This window comes from Anabrus simplex, chromosome 9 (genome assembly GCF_040414725.1).
Source record: "Anabrus simplex isolate iqAnaSimp1 chromosome 9, ASM4041472v1, whole genome shotgun sequence".
NCBI lineage: Eukaryota > Metazoa > Arthropoda > Insecta > Orthoptera > Tettigoniidae > Anabrus > Anabrus simplex.
Genome location: NC_090273.1, coordinates 124,651,231 through 124,672,668, shown reverse-complemented (window position 1 = coordinate 124,672,668; position 21,438 = coordinate 124,651,231). Strand labels below are relative to the sequence as shown.

At 37.6% G+C, this 21,438-nt stretch overlaps 1 protein-coding gene across 1 annotated transcript in view; it reads right to left on the bottom strand.

Annotated features, from left to right (window-relative positions):
- The window catches only part of LOC136880902 (outer dynein arm-docking complex subunit 2), a 97,801-nt gene that overhangs the window by 28,358 nt on the left and 48,005 nt on the right, over positions 1–21,438 (bottom strand). Inside the window, exons 4-7 of the mRNA XM_068229170.1 lie at positions 19,887–19,997; positions 12,116–12,340; positions 10,490–10,789; positions 2,397–2,585 (exon numbers count right to left, since the gene is read on the bottom strand). Coding sequence (XP_068085271.1) covers positions 2,397–2,585; positions 10,490–10,789; positions 12,116–12,340; positions 19,887–19,997 — 825 coding nt within the window. The remainder of the gene's footprint in view (positions 1–2,396; positions 2,586–10,489; positions 10,790–12,115; positions 12,341–19,886; positions 19,998–21,438) is intronic.

Genomic DNA, 21,438 nt, shown 5'->3' with positions numbered 1-21,438 from the left:
GAACTTTGCTCCAGCATAGACCTCACAGAGCCCCTCTTAAGCATTTTAAGGACCAGCTGAAACACATTATGAAGACGACTGGTATAAATATACAGACATGGGAAGAACGTGCTGTGGACCGTTCACTGTGGTGGAACACTACATCCATAGCTGTCAACTTGTTTGAAAGAGAACGCCGCAGACATCAAGAGGCCAAGCGACAAGCAATAAAACTCCATCATTTACAACCTCACTCTTCTGCATCCATTCAGTGTGATTTGTGTGGGCGTATGTTTTATGCCAAGATTGGTCCACTTAGTCATTGCAAACACATCCATAAACTGAGTTGAACTGCTCACTTTATGCAGGAAGAAGTTATATATACTGTGATCAAGTTACAGCCGACGACGATATTAATGCCTTACCAACCACATTATTGGTAACAGACTTAAGACATGTTCCTGTTCAAAAACATTTGAAAACACTTCAGCAATGTAATTCATTTATCATTTTAAGCATAGTAAGATCGATATACATAATTGTTAATGCCATTATATAATGAACACCAGAATTTTAAAAAATTCTATAGAAAAATTCAAATGTACAGCAGAACCTCTGTTAACTGGAACAAAAGTAGGGTCCAGAAGGTGGTTTTGGATAGCAAAAATCAGATAATAATTAAAATGATATTTTTAGAAGAAACATTTTTTGATATTTTAGATGAAGTAAATGAAGAATATACATATACAATATTAACAAAGTATTTTAATAAACCCAAGCTACTGTACATATTTAGAGAAAAGTAACAATACTCTACGTCTGGCCCCGCGGTGTAGGGGGCAACGCGTCCGCCTGTCAGCCGGCAGCCCCGGGTTTGATTCCCGGCTGGGTCAGGGTTTTAAAAATTGTAATATTAATATCCCTGGCCTGGGGACTGGGTATTTGTGATGTCCTTAATCTTCCTTTCCTTACACACAACATTCCACACTACCGTCATTCCAATTACATGCAGGTTCATACAATATGGTGCCAGCAGGGGCAAAAGATCCATGAGTCGACGCCCTGAACAAATAGCATTAAAAAAAACAACAACAATGCTCTACAGTGTATATACTTAAACTATACAGTGTATTGAAATAGCGCACAATAGAAACATGTCGCAAAAAGAAAGAGGTACAATCACCACTGCACGGACAGTTACTAGCGCACTAATGAAAGAGCCAAAACAAACTGAGTTGGCAATAGAAGGAAAGGAGGCAGCCAAAGTTGAAGTCCACTCATTCCGTTACTTGTCCACTTTGCAATAATATAAAAAACAATGGAGCTAATGAAACAAATAATGTTTCTTTAATTTGTTTTAACCAAAATATTTTTTGATCATTTCTGTTAAATGGTGTTTTGGTTAAAAGTATTTTGGATAATGGAGGTATTTTAATGAATTTATACTCATCTTCACACTCTAAAGGCCAAGACTTGTCGCTGCAGCTGTAGGTTTCTGTCTTAAGCTAGTCCCTTCAAACTTGTGTAAAACTTTGCAGAGTATGGTTTCGAGTAAGTTCTTGAAATAAGTCTCTGTTGGTTGTCCTGTTCCTCTCTTCCAAGTAAATCTTTCTTCAAAGATGTTACAAAGGAAATTGTTGTGCCACAAAATGTAGCTGAGGTACTTTCCTTAACTCAATAATGCTTTACGTCACACCAAAACAGATAGGTCTCATGGCGATGATAGGATAGGAAAGGGCTAGGAGTGGGAAGGAAGTGGCCACGGACTTAATTAAGGTACAGCCCCAGCATTTGCCTGGCGTGAAAATGGGAAACAGTCGAAAACCATCTTCAGGGCTGCCGACAGTGGGGTTTGAACTCACTGCCTCCTGAATGAAAGTATAATGCTAATGGGAGTCCTCTTTTCATCATGCCTATTAGCGCGTAGCAAGTTCAACCGACATGGTGGCGCAGTAGCTTTTGCCGCGACCTCACACTTTTGCACCCCATGTTCAAATCTCGATGAATTGGTCTTTTTTGTTTAATTTCTTTCATTGCTTTTCATATCTGTTTAATTTGGCCATTTAATTCTCCTTCTTGAGTTGGCCGTGAAGTTAGGGTCACATAGCTGTGAGCTTGCATTCAGGATATGATGGGTTCAAATCCCACCATCAGAAAAATATGGTTTTCCCTTCCCATCTTTGTGCTCTGTATCTCTTTTTAAGGTCCTCCCAGCATGGTTCTTAGATGGCTACTTTTTGCCATCCCAGGTGTTTTGTGGCTGGTGTTTGTTGTCCTCAAATCTCACAGTTGGGTCGATCACCATGGTTTTTGGTCTTCTTTAAATTATTTTTGAGATTCTATTTGCCTAAGGATTAAAAATATGAGTTGTTATGTTAACAATATTATCTAAATTTTCTCAGGTTGTATTGACTTACCGTTGGAAGGAGGTGCGCAAGTTTTGATACAATACCATGATCAGTCAAAATAGCCAGATTTTCTCGATCAAGAGCTATTTTAGCTATGGCTAAACAAGCACAAGCCAGAAGCTTTGGTTCACTAGAGTGTAACAAGTTAATTACCAGCTCTAAGCCTCCAACCAAACTGCGAACCATCTCGCCAGAATCCTGAAATTAAAGAAACAGTAAACATCATCAGAGCTCCTAGGATTTTTTTGTGAAGTTGGGACAAATACCATAAGACCATCTGTACCAATATGAATATTAGTGCTGTGGAGGTCAGTTTCAGCTTTATTTAAATTGCTTGAGTGATAAACAGTATTGGGCATTTTTGGTAAATGATAACATTTTAAAACTGTATAATTGAGAATAAAAGGGAAGAAGGATTATTTCCTTTTGCTAGCGGTTTGACTTCACGCTAAGTCACAAGGGGAACCCGCCAAGTGTAACAACCCAACTTGCCAGAAACTTCGCTCAGTGAAAGACGGGTTTATCCGGAGACAGTCGACCGTTTCCGAGAAAATGATGGTTGAAGTTTCCGTCGTGCTTTACATGCCTATTAGTGCATACCAAGTTCAACTGACGTGGTGTGTAGTAGCTTTTACTGTGACCTCACACTTTTGCACCCTCATGTTCAAACACCGATGAATTGGTCTTTTTTGTTTAATTTATTTACTTTTGTCCATTGATGATTACTACACGAATGGCTTTGTTCAATGTATTTTGAAATATCATCATCTTTTTTTATCTATTAATGTTCTTTCTAGTAAATGAATTTGAAAATATCAATTGTTCTACACTCATTGCACAGCAAAGGCATATCACGACTAGACACGATGAAATAAAAATCCATGCTTTGATTTATAATCAATTGCAAGCATTAGTTTTTAGAAAAAAAGTCCTGTTATGCATGGTTTGTCGCAAAACTTATTGCCAATACATGAAATCTTCCGTAATGTTAATGACGTTCCTTTCCTGAGTGACATTTCCTACCGAGAAATGTAAATGTGGCAAACCTTCCTTCGCACGATGCTCGTGGCGGGCAAAATTTCTATGTTTCAAATATTTCTATGATCAGTATCATCCATGGGAATGCACCGTATCTCCCTGAAGTGTTAATATAAGAATGAACTTACAAAACAGTCTAATCCCTGAAAAATACCATATAAATACATTATACTTACTGTGTACCATTAACCTGGTTGTAATTTTACAATCAGCATAATGCCCTTGTATCCACTAACTTGATAAGAAACATTTGTGTAGTAATCATCAATGGACATAAGTAGATAAAGGAAACAAAAGTAAAAATTATCAGCAGTCATGGTAATATCCACTGTGCCACAGAGTCAATCGAACTTGTCACGCTCTAAAAGGCATGTAAAGCACGTTGGAAATTTTTACAGTCATATTCTTGGAAATGGTCGAGTGTCTATGGATAAGCCGAAACACATGTTCGCTTATTCCAGCCCCTCTTTCACCGAGCGCAGTTTCTGGCAAATCAGGTTGTTACATTTGGCGGGTTCCCCTTGTCAGATAGATTTTAGCCAACAATAGCATAGGAAAGAGTTAAGACAGAGAAGGAAGTAGCCATGGCCTTAATTAAGTAAAGCCCCAACATTTGTGTGGTGTGAAGTTGAGAATCCAAGAAAATCCTTCTTCAAGGCTGCCGATAGTGGGGTTCAATTGTACCTTCTTCCGATTGCAAGCTCACAGCTTTGCAGCCCATACCACACAGCCAGTTAGTTTGGTAGGAATAGTGACTTAATGAAGCATTCAGTATATTCATACACCATATACTAGAACATTAATGTTTTAAAAAAACAGAAAATATACATTTTACAGTGTTCCGTTTTTTGACTGAGTTGAAAGAAATGGTTAGGAGAGAAACGAATCAGATTTGCGGTAAGTGTTCTAGAGATCACAATAGAGGTACTATGATCGTCTGATGCAAAGTCACGAGTATGTGGTGTAAGAGGTGCAAGGGGTGAGCATGGTTGTTGTGCATGTGCCTATCTCAAGTAGTCTCAAGGGCTGACAATAAACATCGGTTCCGCCTGCGGTGACTCTTGTGAACAGAGGTGCTGTCGAGAAGTTTCAAAGTGGCAGTGCAATTGTGCCTGAGTTACACATTCACTGTATGTACTGCATAATGAACAGTTTGATATCGAATTCCCATTTTCACATCAGGTGAATGCTGGGGCTGTACCTTAATTAAGGCCACGGACGCTTCCTTCCCACAGCTAAACCTTTCCTATCCCATTGTCGCTACAAGACCTATCTGTGTTGGTGTTATGTAAAGCAAATTGTAAACAAAAAAGGGAAAAAGAATGAATATGCATCGATTCAGAGAACTCACATTGTTTCACGACTAATGTTTGTAGCTAAGAGTGTAGTATCTGTTACTCGTGCTGTATCTACAAGGTGCCGTGACTTCTCGTCAGACGCAGATAGTAAGTAGTCAGAGAGAGGGTGAAGCAAGTAGCTAAAAGTGTTGAATATTAAGTCCTTCAGACTTGAATTGCTATTGCCTTGATTACAACTCAACTGTCTCTCTGTTTGATGTATACGTGTACACTTTGCTATTCCCCTTTTATTACAGCTATACACAGGATGTTCCCAAACATCTGAGAAGTAATTGGGGGTGGATAGTGCACCCCAAAACAACACAAAAAGTCCCTATGAATATATACTCTACAGTCAATCATTTACTAGTTACAGATTTTCCAACTTTGTATGGGAAGTATTTCTGCCTTACCTGGCACATTTCATGTCAAACAGCTGTCACCATGATGGTGTATCAGCAGGAATACTGCATTCTAAAAACTTCCTTTTTTTACACAATTTATTTTACGTCTCACCGACACAGATAGGACTTATGGTGACAATGGGATGGGAAAGGACTAGGAGTGTGAAGGAAGCGGCCATGGCCTTAATTAAGGCTGGTGTGAAAATGGGAAACCACAGAAAGCTATCTTTAGGGCTGCCGACAGTGGGGTTCAAACCCACAAGCTCACAGCTGTGCACCCCTAACTGCATAGCCAACTTTCCGGGTCATTCTGAAACAAGAAGTGCTCAAATTGTCCACCATGCACACAAATTCACTCCTGACTGTCAGACATTCAAACACTCCAGGCATTGTTGCAAACAATAAATTTCGTGACAGTTCCGTACAAGTTCTTGGTTTTTCATTCTTAAAGAATTTTTGTTTATGGCTTCACTTTTCAATAAATAAAAGTAAGTTCACTTACCTAATTTGTTTTCTTTCGTCTCCTTTTCCTTTTCTCTATTAGCATATGTAAAAAAATATATCTGTAAATTATTAAGCTAAACATGTAAAAATTGTTTTTGTTATCAGTTAGAATATAATTTAATGTCTTTCAACGTTATTTTAGCTTTTGTTTATATTATTGTTTGTATTATTGTAACTAACATATATCACACCTTGAATATGTTCAATTTTTTTACATTTTAAATGTAATGCATATGTCTAGTGTATACAGTCCCTTAAAGTGAGCTTTGCTTATTGGTGCCTTTCGTGAATAAAATAAAATTACAATACTTATTAAATTCTTCTTTTTTTCTACACTTCTCTGTAAACATAGAATGAACCACAATACTACTTATTAACGATAACCAACATGTCCAGTATTCTTCTATGACAGTTATTGTTAGAAGCACTCTTTATACTTTTGAAGTCTGTCCAGTACAATGAACAAGAGAAGTTTCCCTAACTAACGTGATAAACTTTTAAATCAATATAAGGTGAGTTCTGTTTCTAATAACAGCATTGTCATTTTCAACCAAACCGAAACAAGAAGATTACTCTATGACAGACACTGCATAAAATGTTCTTTTTTTATTTTTAAATTCCACGTATACATGTTTTATATCAGTTTACTATTTCATTTCTTCAACACATTTTACAGTTTTTAAGATGTTATTTCAGTCAATCAAATCAGTCAATACTGATCTGCATTTAGGGCAGTCGCCCAGGTGGCAGATTCCCTGTCTGTTGTTTTCATAGCCTTTTCTTAAATGATTGCAAAGAAATTTGAAATTTATTGAAGATCTCCTTTGGTAAGTTATTCTAATCCCTAACTCCCCTTCCTATAAATGAGCATTTACCCCAATTTGTCCTCTTGAATTCCAACTTCATATTGTGATCTTTCATACTTTTAAAGACATCACTTAAACCAGGGGCGATTTCTCCGAGCATGCTATGCTTGCTGCGCAAGCGCAATATTTTTCTTAAGCAGGCGAGTTAAAAAAATTACAATATGTACCGTATCTGTAATAGATCTGCATTATACAAATCGCATGTTGCATATATCTTGGCGAGTCCAGCGAGGCTTGCTCGTGTCTTAAGAGCTTCAGCGGAGCTGTCGACACAGCGAGAAATGTATGCGCGCGCAGGTTTCTTCTCTCCAAGGCCGGTTGCAAGCTGTTACGTTTGTAATGTGTAGTTGGAAGCTCTGGTCTGAGAGCTACAGAGCTAGTGTGTTGTGTCAGTGAGTAGTGTACTTTAAGTTCCTGATCATCTATTCTGAATGATTTCACGTGCTGCAATGGGTTCCGAACCGTGCATTATTGACAGCTTGTTATCAAATCCATTTTCTCAGAGGAATATCCAAGAGAAAACAGACATTATTAAGAATGGCAGGCCCTGTCCGGCGCTGCCAGATTCAAAGACACAGCACAGGGAGAAAAATAGAGAATATGTACGTTCGTTCTCTGTATCTCAATATAATAATACGCACTGGTTGACAGGGTCCAAGAAACTGAATAGACTGTTTTGCTGGCCGTGTTTACTATTTTCTGCTGATAACGGTGTATGGTGTAAAAGTGGCTTTGACAATTTGAACACCCTGACACTGTCCATTACAAGACATGAGAAATCTGCAAACCATATGAAGTGTTTCTTGCAGTTAAATAGCTATGGGCGTACAAGGATCGACCACCAGCTGGATGAACAGAAACGCATCAGTGACCAACTTCATAATGAAAAGGTAAAGAAAAATCGTGACATACTTAAACGACTGATCGATGCAGTGTGTTTTTTAGCAAAACAGGAACTACCATTTCACGGACATGACGAGTCTGCAACTTCCGTAAACAGAGGGAATTACATCGAACTTCTATAAATTATAAGCGAATATGATCCTCTTCTGGCAGCTCATCTGAAAGACTCCACCATTTTTAGAGGGACATCGTCTGCAATCCAAAATGATTTAATAGCAGAAATAAGTTCAGTAATTGTGAGAAGAATAAAGGAGGAGCTCAAACAAGCAACTTTTGTGGCAATAATGTTGGACGAAACGTCCGATATTATTAATAAGTCACAACTCTCTACTTTACTCCGTTTTGTAGATGAAAGTGGTGAAATTCAAGAGAGGTTTCTTGGTTTTGCTGACGTTAGTAAAGATCGCACTGCTGGAGCTCTCTTAAATCATGCTCGTGCTATTTTAAAAGAGTTCAGTTGTGAGGAAAAGATTGTGGCTCAAACATATGACGGAGCTGCTGTCTTAGCCGGTCATGTGAATGGGCTTAATAAACTACTTCAAGACCAGTATCCATATGCGACATTTGTGCATTGTTATAGCCACCTATTGAATTTAACACTACAGCAGTCTGCTTCAAAAATCAAAGAATGTACCATTTTCTTCCAAACAATGTCAGGACTTGCTGCTTTTTTTTCAAAGTCTACAAAGAGAACAGCTGCTCTTCGAGATTTTGTTCAGAAGAAGTTGCCAACAGCAGCACCAACGAGATGGAATTTTGCTTCACGTCTTATTAATACTGTGAAGGAATATTATGATACGCTGGTGAAATTCTTTCAACATGTACAGGATACTTCAGACGACTGGGATGAAGACACTACATTGAAGGCACAAGGATTTTTGTTCTTCTTACTTAAGTTAAACACTAGATTTCTGCTGGCAGTGTTCTCCAACATTTTTTCATTCTCCGATACTGTGTTCAATATTTTACAAACAAAAAGTCTGGATATTCAGTACTGTGGCAAGAAGGTTGAGGAGCTCTTTTTAAAATCCAGTCTATGAGAGATGAAGATTTTGATAGTTTGTATGGACATGTTGATACTGAAATTGATGTTTATGGAGGACAGCCGTGCTCTAAAAATCGAAGAATTAGTGATGAACCAGAAAAATCAAATTACAAACGTCTATTCAATGAAATTATTGACAATGTACTTGTCCAAATAGGAGAGCGTTTTAAATGCATAAAGAAATTAGTGTTCTTCTCACTGTTGGATTGTGATTTGTTTGAGAAGCACAGAAATAGGTTTCCAGACAGTGATGTTACTGCCCTAGAAAAGACCTATGGGTCATTTTTCGACATTGTTCGCTTAAAAACCGAATTGTGATGTATTCATCTTCTGATTTTAAAGAGAAAAGTGTTTCAGACTTAATGCAGTTTATGCATACTAATAAATTGTACATGGGTATGCCAGAAATTTTCAAGCTCATCAAACTTGTAGCAACAATTCCTGCTACTACATCCTCTGCAGAACGTTCTTTCTCAACACTGAGACGCATTAATACATATTGCAGATCGTCTCAAGGTCAGGAGAGGCTATCATCATTAGCTACGTTGTCGTTTGAAAAAGAATTGCTTGCAAAAATTAGATTACAGTCCTCTTTCTATGATGAAGTTACTGATGGTTTTGTAAAGAGAAGCCGCAGAGTAGAGTTTGTTTTCAAGTAGGAAGATTTAATAAATAGTTGCAATTTTTCCGTGTACATAGTTTGACGTTTACTTGTTTAAATTATATAATCACTGGTTTGTCATAATTTGTTAATAATTATAAAATGTGCCTGATTGTTATTCTTTTGGCCATTCTTGAAGGTGTGACGTAACCAGTTTGAATGAATGTTCATGTGATTTAGCGATTATTGGATTTATACATTTTATTCATTCAGAACTATGCATGTCCCACCCCACCAACTTGCACGAATGGAAGAGCAAGCCTGACTTTCATGACCAGCATTCGCCCCTGACTTAAACTTATTCGTACTAATGTCATTCCAATCCATCTCTCCGCTGACAGTTCAGAACATAACGCTTAAAGTCAAAGAAATATTAATGTTTGTTGAATTCCACCTATTCAATACATGAAGAGTCATTTGAATTAAGAATTAAAATTTATGAAGTAAACTATAGGGATATGTACAATTCAACACGGACCAAAATATCAGAAGTACAACGTGTAACATACCACTTAGTCAAACAGCTCGTCTTCTTTCTCCCAAGTCTTTCCAGCTCAAACTTTTGCAACATTTTTGTAACAGTACTTTTTTTTTTTTTTTTTTTTCAGAAACCACTCAGAACAAATTGAGCTGCTTTTCTTTGGATTTTTTCCCAGTTCTTGAATCAAGTAATCCTGGTTAGTAGGGTTTGTAAAGGGCTGAAAATGACCTAATAGGATCAAAATATGTACCAATTTTTTATATATCAGTAAGTTTATCACTTAATTTGAGAGTTAGTCTGTTATGCATTAAAAGGTGGACACACAAACAAAAATTCTTTAAGAATTAAAAACCAAGAACTACAGGCATTGCTCTTATTTGATGGCAATCTTGTTCCACATGCTGGCAAATTACTGCAATGTCTATTATAGTATGCCTGACTCTAAATTTAATCCTACACATGAACTATTCTCCCATTCCAGGCAACAACTAAAACAGGCGTAGCTTGTAAACGAGAGACCATAGGGGACATGTTCATAGGGACATTTTGTGTTGTTTTGTGGTATACTATCCAAGTCCCCATACCCCAACTACTTCTCACACGTTTAGAAACACCTAGTATATAATATTGTATTAAATAATCTTTTGCGGAGGTTACCTGATTAAAACAAAATTTGTACATTTTTTTAGACTCTATGAACAACCTAGGTACATGTATCAAATTTTGTGCATTTATGCAGTTCCTCAGGAGTGACTAATCCTATGCATTTAATCATTTCAATGCTGATAATCTTAAGAATTATTAATCTGTACTACCAGTTTAAATGTGAATGGACAAGGTTTTTAATACTGACTTGTTTTTACCTTTGCATTTTCTATACAGGGACACAAAGCTGTAGTTGCCGTACATAGGACATGTAAGTCATTATATTTTAGTAGAGTCCATATGAGACGAACTGTATCCAAAGAATCAAGAACTTCCATACACTCTTTTTCTTTAGCACATTCACCAAGAGCCTGGGCAACATTTGCATGCAGTAGAGATGGATTTGGTCTGTTTAACAAGTATGTGAGCTTTGGTAATCCATCTGCTCTTAATATTGAATACCGGTTATCAGGTATCTTTGCCAATTCTGCTAAACCTCCTGCTGCATGTGCTATGACCTGAAAATAGATAAATCGTGTACATATTTTTGCCATTAATGACTTTAAAGATATCATAGTGTGAGACACTTCTTACAATTTCATTTCAATCTTAATTATGCTTAAGTCATCTTCTATCATACTTTTATATATTGACCAACTGTTCCATAACTAAATTTAGAATGACTAGCAATAAAGATGGTTGATGAGTAGACTTATTTATACAAACTGGCCATATCCACTACAAATGACTGCAATATTTTAGCAGTTTTCAGAAGTATACACTATACTATCATATAAATAGGGTTTCCTTCTTTCTCCTTTCATTTTCCTGAAGCTACTCAATACTGTTCTGAAGAAAGCAACATGCATCACCCAAGAGATTTAGTAGGCCAGGTGTCTATTCTTGAGGACACTTATGATGCAGATAATTTATATCTGCTTGGAAAAGACATGTCAGCAAAACTGGAGTCAATCAATCTGGAAGTCAGAGCAACAATATTTTTTCTTCTTTTAAACAATTGAATTTACTTTGCACCGGTACAGATAGGTCTTCTGGCGATGATGGACTAGGAGGGGGAAGGAAGTGGCCATGGCCTTAATTAAGGTACAGCCCCAGCCAGCATTTGCCTGATATGAAATTGGGAAACCACAGAAAACCATCTTCAGGGCTGCCGACAGTGGAGCTGGAACCCACTATCTCCTGGATGAAAGCTCACAGCTGCATGCCCCTAACTGCATGACCAACTTGCTCGGTAACGGGATTAATTATTAACCATAGAAAAACCAAGGAAATGAGAGTCAGTCTGAGAAGTTTATAATGGACAGGAAAAACATTTGAACCACTGGATATGTTCTACTACCTTGGTAGTTACATCACATTGGACATTCACAACTTTCTTAAGCTGTTGTTTGAGGAACATGTTAGGAATATGGTGGCCTGGCATAATATTTAATACTAAGCTTTGCGAAATAACCAGAGACCAATAGCAAAGTAGGTCAAGAAGAGAAAGTGGAAATGGATTAAGCTTACCCTGAGGCAAGGCAAAGGATCAATTGTGAATCAAACTTTGGAGTGGAATTCACAAGGACAGAGGAGACAGGGTAGATCATGGATTACATGGAAAAGATCTCTAGTTCGAGAACTTGCAGCCATGAACGCTACTTCGCAGAAGGCAAAAGAATTAGCAAAAAACAGAGTTTGTGACAATTCTTTGTGGAGACCCTATATTTCACTGAAAATTAAAAGATTATGTTATTATCATATAAATATTTTTTAAGAAAATCAAATTCAAAAGAGAGCTAAAGATAGAACTCTTCTGACTATGATTTTCCCAGTTTACTCACATCTTCTGGCTGATCTTGTAGAAATCCAAGAAGAACTGGAACAATATTAAATTCTTGAAGAAACAGTGCATTTTCCATGCTAACAGCACATTTCCAAATTGCCCCAATTACTGCAGCAAGTAGAGCTTTGTTATCATTGGTTTCAGATTTCTTGGCAAGTTCAATGAGGGGCTGCAGCCCACCATATGTCCGCACATCAAGTCTGTTCTTTTCATTTTCTGCACACTAGCCAATAAGGATACAGAACATATATTTCTGAATTAATTACATAGATTTAATGTTACAAGATATTGACAACTGTCTATTTTAAATACTAAAAATGGTTTGGAATATCAGTTCTCATATGACTACAGTGAGTGTCACTTATAGTAATCGCAGATGTTGTCATCAGTCGGAAATTGTTGTAACTTTCATGTCATCCCATACATGTTAATACTAATGAATTGAAAAATGCTGTTTATTGTAATCAAAGTATTGCTTTATGATATCACATTTTTTATTATTTCAGCTGTTGTTTCCATCTTCTGTAGTGCATTGAAAGTTTTTTTCTTTCTTTGTGGCTTTCTTTTCCAAGTACTATACTGCATTATACTAGAAGTAACAGTACTCTTCTCTGGGGAAAGGATGACCAGTTGTAGGGGATGAAATTTCTTTGCTTTCTCTTTTACATAATATAAACATGTTTCACCTTTCATTTTGGCTATGGCACAGCTTTTTATTGAAGTTTACAATGTTGCAATTCAGGGATCACTATTATAAAACGTAAAGATTTAAACATTAAGAGAGAAACTTTAAGTAGAAGATGGTGCTACCAAAATGTTTCAGTTCCCAGCAAATGCTGAAATATGGCAGGCAGTAGATGTTTTGTGGTAAGATGTTCATAAAGGTACAAAAACATTGTGAATATGAGTGCTTTAGTAATGAACTCGTAAGGGAATCAGAAGCAAATAACAATTGGAGGCTTTCTTGATGTACTGTATGTTTACACCTTAGTCTCATTTCCTGATATGATGTCGGGATGAGATAAGATGAAATTATATAGGATTTTTTTAATGGCTGTATGTCCTTCCTGACTACAACCTCAGTTGAGGTGCTAATGAATATGAAATTAATGATGATGAATGAAATTGTGTAAGGAGGTGCAAGGTATCAGCTGTGGCCTATGAATAGGAACTGTCCCAGCATTTGCCTGGACGTGAAAATGGGAAACCATAGAATACCATTCTCAGGACAGCTGATGATGGGGTTCGAATCCACTAATCTTCCAAATGCAGAGCTTGGCTCCATACTCGTAGCACGTTAGCATGCACGGCCACTCTTCTTGGTTGAAGGCTTTTGTAGTGGTTAAAAATACATAGTTAACTTGTCTTGCAGACCAATATAGAAATTATATGAGTGGTTCAGTGTTGTTTACAGTATTTTCATTTTGTTGTTTATGGTATTTTCATTTATGTTGGAAAGGGAAAAGCAGAAATAAGCAGTATATTGGACCTTATGTGTTTTAAGGATTGAGAAGAGTTAACTTGCAGCTTAATATTATATGAGTGGTACACTGCTTCAATGTGGTATGTTAACTTTAAGCAATTAATCTGCTATTTTTTCACAGCTTCAGTATCTGACTTCTGCTCATACAGTTGTTGAAGAGCTGCAGAACCCCTTCCTTGGTTTGTGCTCCAAAATGCTTAATCTTCTCTGATCAAATATCATCCAGGTCTGCTGATTTGCCATCATTACATTCTTTAATAACCTTATCCAATTCTATCATGTTGAAGGGTACAGTGAGGGAGTTCTTTCATGCACTCTGTTCATATCTTAGGCATTCTGACTGAAGCTCTTAGAGCAATTAATGACACAATCACCTCAAGTGACGGGCACAAATGCTCTGACCATGCAGCCAAGGCACAGATCAGAGTCATGGAAACGTGGGAGACCAACAGAAATGAAAGAAAAAAGGAACAATCACTCACCATTTAATAAACCGATGACACCAGAGGGGTGGATTAAATGTAGACCTGGTCATTTCAAAATTACCCCTTTAAAAAAAAACACCAACACTTACTTGGAAACAAAGAGAGATTTAATGACAAACTTTAAGTAACTTACAAATTAATAAGGTATATCCTTGCTGGAAAATTATATTTTAAAAACTTACTGCTCAAAGATCAGAAAAACCTACGGTCAACCGCTCATAAAAGAAAAAAAATTAATTAATTCATTAAGGAATAAGAAAATGAACCAGACTACATACAATTCTGAAATGCCTCTTCAACTCAAAGGTATCTTTTAAATACCAACAAATTACCTTGACAAGTACTTAGTTCTATCACACATCTTATTCAACCTAGAATCAATTTGAATTAAACAGTTATTTTGTTGATACTGAAATGTTCTTTAGGGTATTTCCAAAGGAGCTCCTACAAGGATGGATGGGAAATTACGATCAAGTTTCCAAGAGAAGAAAACCCAAAATAATAATAATAATAATAATAATAATAATAATAATAATAATAATAATAATAATAATAATAATAATAATAATAATATCCGCAACACTGGGTAGAAAAATATGCAGGTAAGGAGAGAAAATTGCCAAAATCAACTAAAGGGAAACAGGTTAAACCGCCCACAAAGCAAAATTTGTAACAGGGACATCAATTCATCTTCATCAACATTCATCAACAATCTCAACAACATTTTCATTTCCATAGCAACAAAACCACGATAGGTCAGTCAAAGGAAAGGGCCAATCACAGTCCGCGAATCAACAATAGGCAAAAACATCATAAGAAACAAGAGAAAAATGGGACGCTGAAATACCACCCAAATACCAAGCAAATAGGAAATAAAATTAAATAAGGAAGTCGGAAATGAAGTTAGAACGGAAACAGAATACACACGTAAATCCCACACCCTTGTAGCAACTCGCTTGGTTAGTAACCCAGCTAATACATAGCGTTTACCACCTACGTATTAGGCCTAGAAAGCCATAATCAAACTTTAAGTTTTGAATGTACAATCTCAAAGAATAAAAAAATTGTTCGTTTACAGTTCACACAAGTTCCTAGTAAACAAACGTTATTTACATATACTGGAAGTTCCTTTTAATAACCCGAAAACGGTTCAAATACCACAAGGCAAAAACAAATGTTTTAGATGACCCAAAATTACACAGTGTCCCGGTACACACTTCACATTTTGGAATTTTTAGTTCACCACATAAAATTGGGAAGAGATGAGTTGGAAAAACACTTACAGTTCATGCTGCCATAGTTGTGAAGTCGTTCCAGGATTATTTTCTTACTTACATATAGTAGAGGAAATCCTTAAAATGTACTACAAATTCCAGGCGAGGAAGAAAAATCTAAAGAGAACGTTCGAGGTTCACCAGGGCTTAAGCCCTAGCAAAGTAACTTCAGCCTGTGTCCACCATAATTCCACAATTCATCTCGCTAGGGAGAGAGGCACGCCACACTACCATCTCACGTCACTCTCCAAACCGTAATGGCCATTACCCAAGATCCATCAGTCAGTTCACTGCTTCCCCGATAACGTGTGCACACGTGTCCAGAGGGAGAAGGAGCAAGTGGTGAGGTTCTTCATACCTACACCACTAGAATGCAGGAGAATACATTAAGGCACCGTCTGGACTCACACGACAGAAGGGCATCTTAATAACCTTTCCAGCCGGAGAAGGATTCAGTTTATAAGTATTGAAAATAAGGGTATCTCTGACCATGAATTAATAAATAATGAAGCGGCAAACCACTTTAAGAACACAAATTTCCACAACCATGCAGTTAGTCCAAAAATATTTACGGAGAGGGTATAAATGATTACGCTGGTAATAGTCTCCCTCCCCGAAGCTTCACATGTACAGCACATGATTACCTTCAGAAGGTGGTGGTCTTGAAGCAAGCTAAAGTGTGAGGTCACAGTAAAAGCTACTACACACCACGTCGATTGAACTTAGTATGCGCTAATAGGCATGTAAAGCGATGGAAACTTCAACCATCATTTTCTCGGAAACGGTCGAGTGTCTCTGGATAAACCCGTCTTTCACTGAGCGAAGTTTCTGGCAAGTTGGGTTGTTACACTTGGCGGGTTCCCCTTGTGAGTTAGCGTGAAGTCAAACCACTAGCAAAAGGAAATAATCCTTCTTCCCTTTTATTCTCAATTATCCAGTTTAAAAATGTTATCATTTACCAAAAATGCCCAATACTGTTTATCACTCAAGCAGTTGTTGAGGAATGTGAAAACAGGTTTGTACCTTTAAAGGTGGTAAGGAATGGTAAAGACCCACCTTATTATAATAGAGAAATAAAGAGACTAAGAAGGAGGTGCAGAATGGAAAGAAATAGAGTTAAAAATGGCTGTGGAAGTAAGGAGAAATTGAAGGAACTTGCTAGGAAATCGAATCTAGCAAAGAAGGCAGCTAAGGATAACATGATGGCAAGCATAATTGGCAGTCATACAAATATTAGTGAAAAATGTAAGGGTATGTATAGGTATTTAAAGGCAGAAACAGGTTCCAAGAAGGACATTCCAGGAATAATTAATGAACAAGGGAAGTGTGTATGTGAGGTTCTTCAAAAGGCAGAAGTATTCAGTCAGCAGTATGCAAAGATTGTTGGTTACAAGGATAATGTCCAAATACAGGAGGAGACTAATGCTAAAGAAGTATTAAAATTTACATATCATAACAATGACATTTACAATAAGATACAGAAGCTGAAAACTAGAAAAGCAGCTGGAATTGATAAGATTTCAGGGGATATACTATAGACAATGGGTTGGGATATAGTACCATATCTGAAGTACATATTTGATTATTGTTTGGTTGAAGGAGCTATATCAAATGAATGGAGAGTTGCTATAGTAGCCCTTGTGTATAAAGGTAAGGGTGACAGCTGAAAACTACAGGCCAGTAAGTTTGACATGCGTTGCATGTAAGCTTTGAGAAGGCATTCTTTCTGATTATATTAGACATGTTTGCAAAATTAATAACCGGTTCGATAGAAGGCAGTTCGGTTTTAGGAAAGGTTATTCCACTGAAGCTCAACTTGTAGGATTTCAGCAAGATATAGCAGATATATTGGATTCAGGAAGTCAAATGGACTGTGTCGCCATTAACCTGTCTAAAGCATTTGATAGGGTGGATCATGGGAGACTACTGGCAAAAATGAGTGCAATTGGACTAGACAAAAGAGTGACTGAATGGGTTGCTATATTTCTAGAAAATAGATCTCAGAGAATTAGTGTAGGCAAAGCTTTACCTGACCCTGTAATACTTAAGAGGCGAATTCCTCAGGGCAGTATTATTGGACGTTTATGTTTCCTTATGTATATAAATGATATGAGTAAAGGAGTGGAATCAGGGGTAAGGCTTTTTGTGGATGATGTTATTCTGCATAGAGTAATAAATAAGTTACAAGAATGTGAGCAACTGCAGCGTGACCTCTATAATGTTGTGAGATGGACAGCAGGCAATGGTATGATGATAAACGGGGTTAAAAGTCAGGTTGTGAGTTTCACAAATAGGAAAAGTCCTCTCAGTTTTAATTACTGCGTTGATGGGGTGAAAGTTCCTTTTCAGGATCATTGTAAGTATCTAGGTGTTAATATAAGGAAAGATCTTCATTGGGGTAATCACATAAATGGGATTGTAAATAAAGGGTACAGATCTCTGCACATGGTTATGAGGGTGTTTAGAGGTTGTAGTAAGGGTGTAAAGGAGAGGGCATATAAGTCTCCGTTAAGACCCCAACTAGAGTATGGTTCCACTGTATGGGACCCTCACCAGGATTACCTGATTCAAGAGCTGGAAAAAATCCAAAGAAAAGCAGCTCGATTTGTTCTGGGTGATTTCCGACAAAAGAGTAGTGTTACAAAATGGTTGCAAAGTTTGGGCTGGGAAGAATTGGGAGAAAGAAAACGAGCTGCTTGACTAAGTGGTATGTAAATACAAAGTATGTTACAAGTGTTATTTTTTTTTAAAATATCCACCTATTCAATACAAAGAGATCTTTTTTTAGAAATTAAATATTATAAAATGTTAAGGGACATGTTTCGCCCATATTAAAGGCATCATCAGCCTCAAACTCAAACCTGTATGGTGAAAAATCAGGATCCTGATTGTTCTTACAAGTTGTAAAAAGAGGATATCGATGTAGGTGTTTGTCTAAACATAAAAATTATTAGAATGTCCTTGGTTAAAATCGTAGTATCAAGCTGCATCTCATAAGTTTACACGATTATACTTTCCAGAGTGTTGAGTCAATGCGCCCAAAAACCTGTTGGGGGTAGAGCAATAAACAGCTCAGTCTTTATAATGAAACAGAAATGTGTTTCCTTGAATACTGCTGTTGGAGGATAAGAGAAAGTAAAGCTGATAGACTGTTAAAGATGTTAATTTCTTATGTTAAGGTAAGACAACAGTCTTCTTGAGTGGCTGTTTAGCTGCCTATAGTCTTATTTAACTGGCTGAAGGAGTGAAAGTCGAAACCTCCCAAGGCTGAACGGGTCCCGTTCCAGTCCTCATACCACTTTTCAAATTTTGTAGCAGAGCCGGTAATTGAACCTGGGCCTCCGGAGGTGGCAGCTGATTACACTAACCACTACAACACAGAGGCAACTTGAACTACACTTGTATACAGAACTTAAGATTAATATAGTTAAATTGATTTTCAGTGACATCATAAGCAATAAACTAGGGCAGCTTCATTCAGTCCTGAAGTCAAGCGGTAGCTGTTATGGGGAGAGAATACAATGATAAGGTTGAAAAGCATCTGGTAAAACAGGACATCAGTGAGAGAGTGGTGGTGGTGGTGATTATTGTTTTCAGAGGAAATACAACTAGGCAACCATCCTCTATTACTGTAACACTAATCAGAGGGAAAAGAATGGAAGTGGTCCGATGCTTTGAAAGTTATCAACCGAAGAAAGATAAGGGCCATGAAGGGCATGAAAATCATCAATGAGAGAACCAAATGCAGACTGGTCATTGCCATCGTTTTAGTGGTAGCTACTTATGGCTACAAAACATGGACTGAGAAGAAAGCTTACAGGAGATGTAATGATGTGTCTCAGTTCTGGTGTTGGCAACATTTGCTGAGAATACTGTGGACAGTCAGAATTAGTAATAAAAAAATCTTGGATCAGGTCAAGCCAAAGATCTCTTTGGAAAGGAGTACAGCAAAACAAAAGCTATCTTAGTTTGACCACATGATGAGAAGTACCTTCCTGAAAAAGTGTATCATGCTTGGAATGTTGGGTGGCACTAGAGGAAATGGAAGGCCAAGATCACGTAGGTTAGATGGCGTCAAAAAATTTACTGGTATGATGATTGACAAACAGATAGAAGCTGTCTGGAATAGAGCTGATGGGAGACACAGGATTCATAGGAAGACCGAGAGCTGTACCCGACTGAACGGGTGAAGAGAAAGAGAGAGAGAGGGAGTGTGTTCCCCAGTGTCAATGTCAGTGCTACAATGGGTTAGTCAATATTCTTCTGTTCCCATAACAACGGATGGTCAGTAGCATTTGATGGTAGTATCTTGGAGGCTTTTGATATGTTAAAGAAGGATTGTGGGACAAAATTCTGATATCCTGTCATCTGTTAAAATCCATAGCAATTGAAGGGATGTTAAACAGTAATGTAAACTACAATGTACAGTTTAGATTTAGGTTCTAAACTAAAATCCAAAAGAATACTTACATTTATTGTATCATTTTGTTGCAGAATTAAAGGCTTTGAATCTTATCTGATTCTTACCCGGAATATTGCAGCTGCAGAGTATGTTTTTAATTCTATGTTTTCAGATTTTAGGTGTTGTACAATATCTGGTATCAATCCTTCTTGTTGTATTTCCACTTGGAAGGGAACCTTTAAGAAAGAAATATTGATTGAGCATATTATTTAAAATGTGATATTTAACATTCTGAGCTATTCAGGGTAGTCATCCCTGAGCGTTGATAATAAAATCACGCCAAAAACTTTGTCCCTAGTCATTTCTATATGACATTTTCATTGCTGGATTTAAGGCAAGCAACCTACAGTTTTATCAGATGGTTATCAAATATTATAAATGTGCAGAGATTCTAACGTTTGCATTACTAATTCATTGATTCTAGGTGTTCAGTTACCTCCTCATTTTCTCCTGCTGTACTGGGCAAGTTGGCCGTGCGCGTAGAGGCGCGCGGCTGTGAGCTTGCATCCGGGAGATAGTAGGTTCGAATCCCACTATCGGCAGCCCTGAAAATGGTTTTCCGTGGTTTCCCATTTTCACACCAGGCAAATGCTGGGGTTGTACCTTAATTAAGGCCACGGCCGCTTCCTTCCAACTCCTAGGCCTTTCCTATCCCATCGTCGCCATAAGACCTATCTGTTGTGTCGGTGCGACGTAAAGCCCCCTAGCAAAAAAAAATAATAATAATTTTCTCCTGCTTGGAGATGTGAACCAGGGTTGCCACCTGTTCCAAATTTATTGGTAATTTCTTGAATCTCAGCAAAATTTTGCACATCTCAGACAAAAACAAAAAAGTCTTTTGGGATACAGAATGTCCTGAACTTGATTTGTTGTCCATAAATTAATTTTAATTTAAAACCAAGTAATGGATACTAGTAAATTTAATGGGGATCATGAAAGGTGCCTCCCCGAGTTGATAGTGAATGCAAACGCAGTCAGGTAATCCCTCAGTAATGGCAGTGCTGGCTGAACCTTTCACACCAGAAACATCACATCAAGGCCCTTCTCAGGGCCACAGTTAACAATTAACTCTGTTAACATTGAAGGTTGCCTACTGCCATTTCTTGATGGATACAGTACTTTTGTATCCATCTCTTGGCACAGGCCAGAGTAAAATGTAGCTTCCACCGAAGTCCCAGTCTCATCCATGGCTGTGACAATATGGAAGCTGCTGGGGTATGGGTGGTGCTGAGTAATGACATTCAGAGCACGACTAGTGCACCTGAGTGCTATGAAAGGTGTTGCTCATAGGGCCAGTTATGCTGCAATAGCACTTTCTGACCCAGTGAGGAAAGCAATGGCAAACTACCTTACTCCTCGTCTTGCCTAGTATGCCTCATTTTGGTGCTGCCATTGGTTTTTGCAGTTTCCTTATAACCGCATAACCTTTGGTGGTGCTATTTGAGGATCCAACCAGCCTCTGGGCTGATGACCTAACAGACAGACAACATTGAAGGCACATCATCAGCCAAAAATGAACTGTTATAAGATCTATGCAGACAATACAGATGACGCATCCTGTGTGCAAAGGAGACACACAAAGGCAATGAAATGAGTCAAAAGTAAATGGAATGTGCC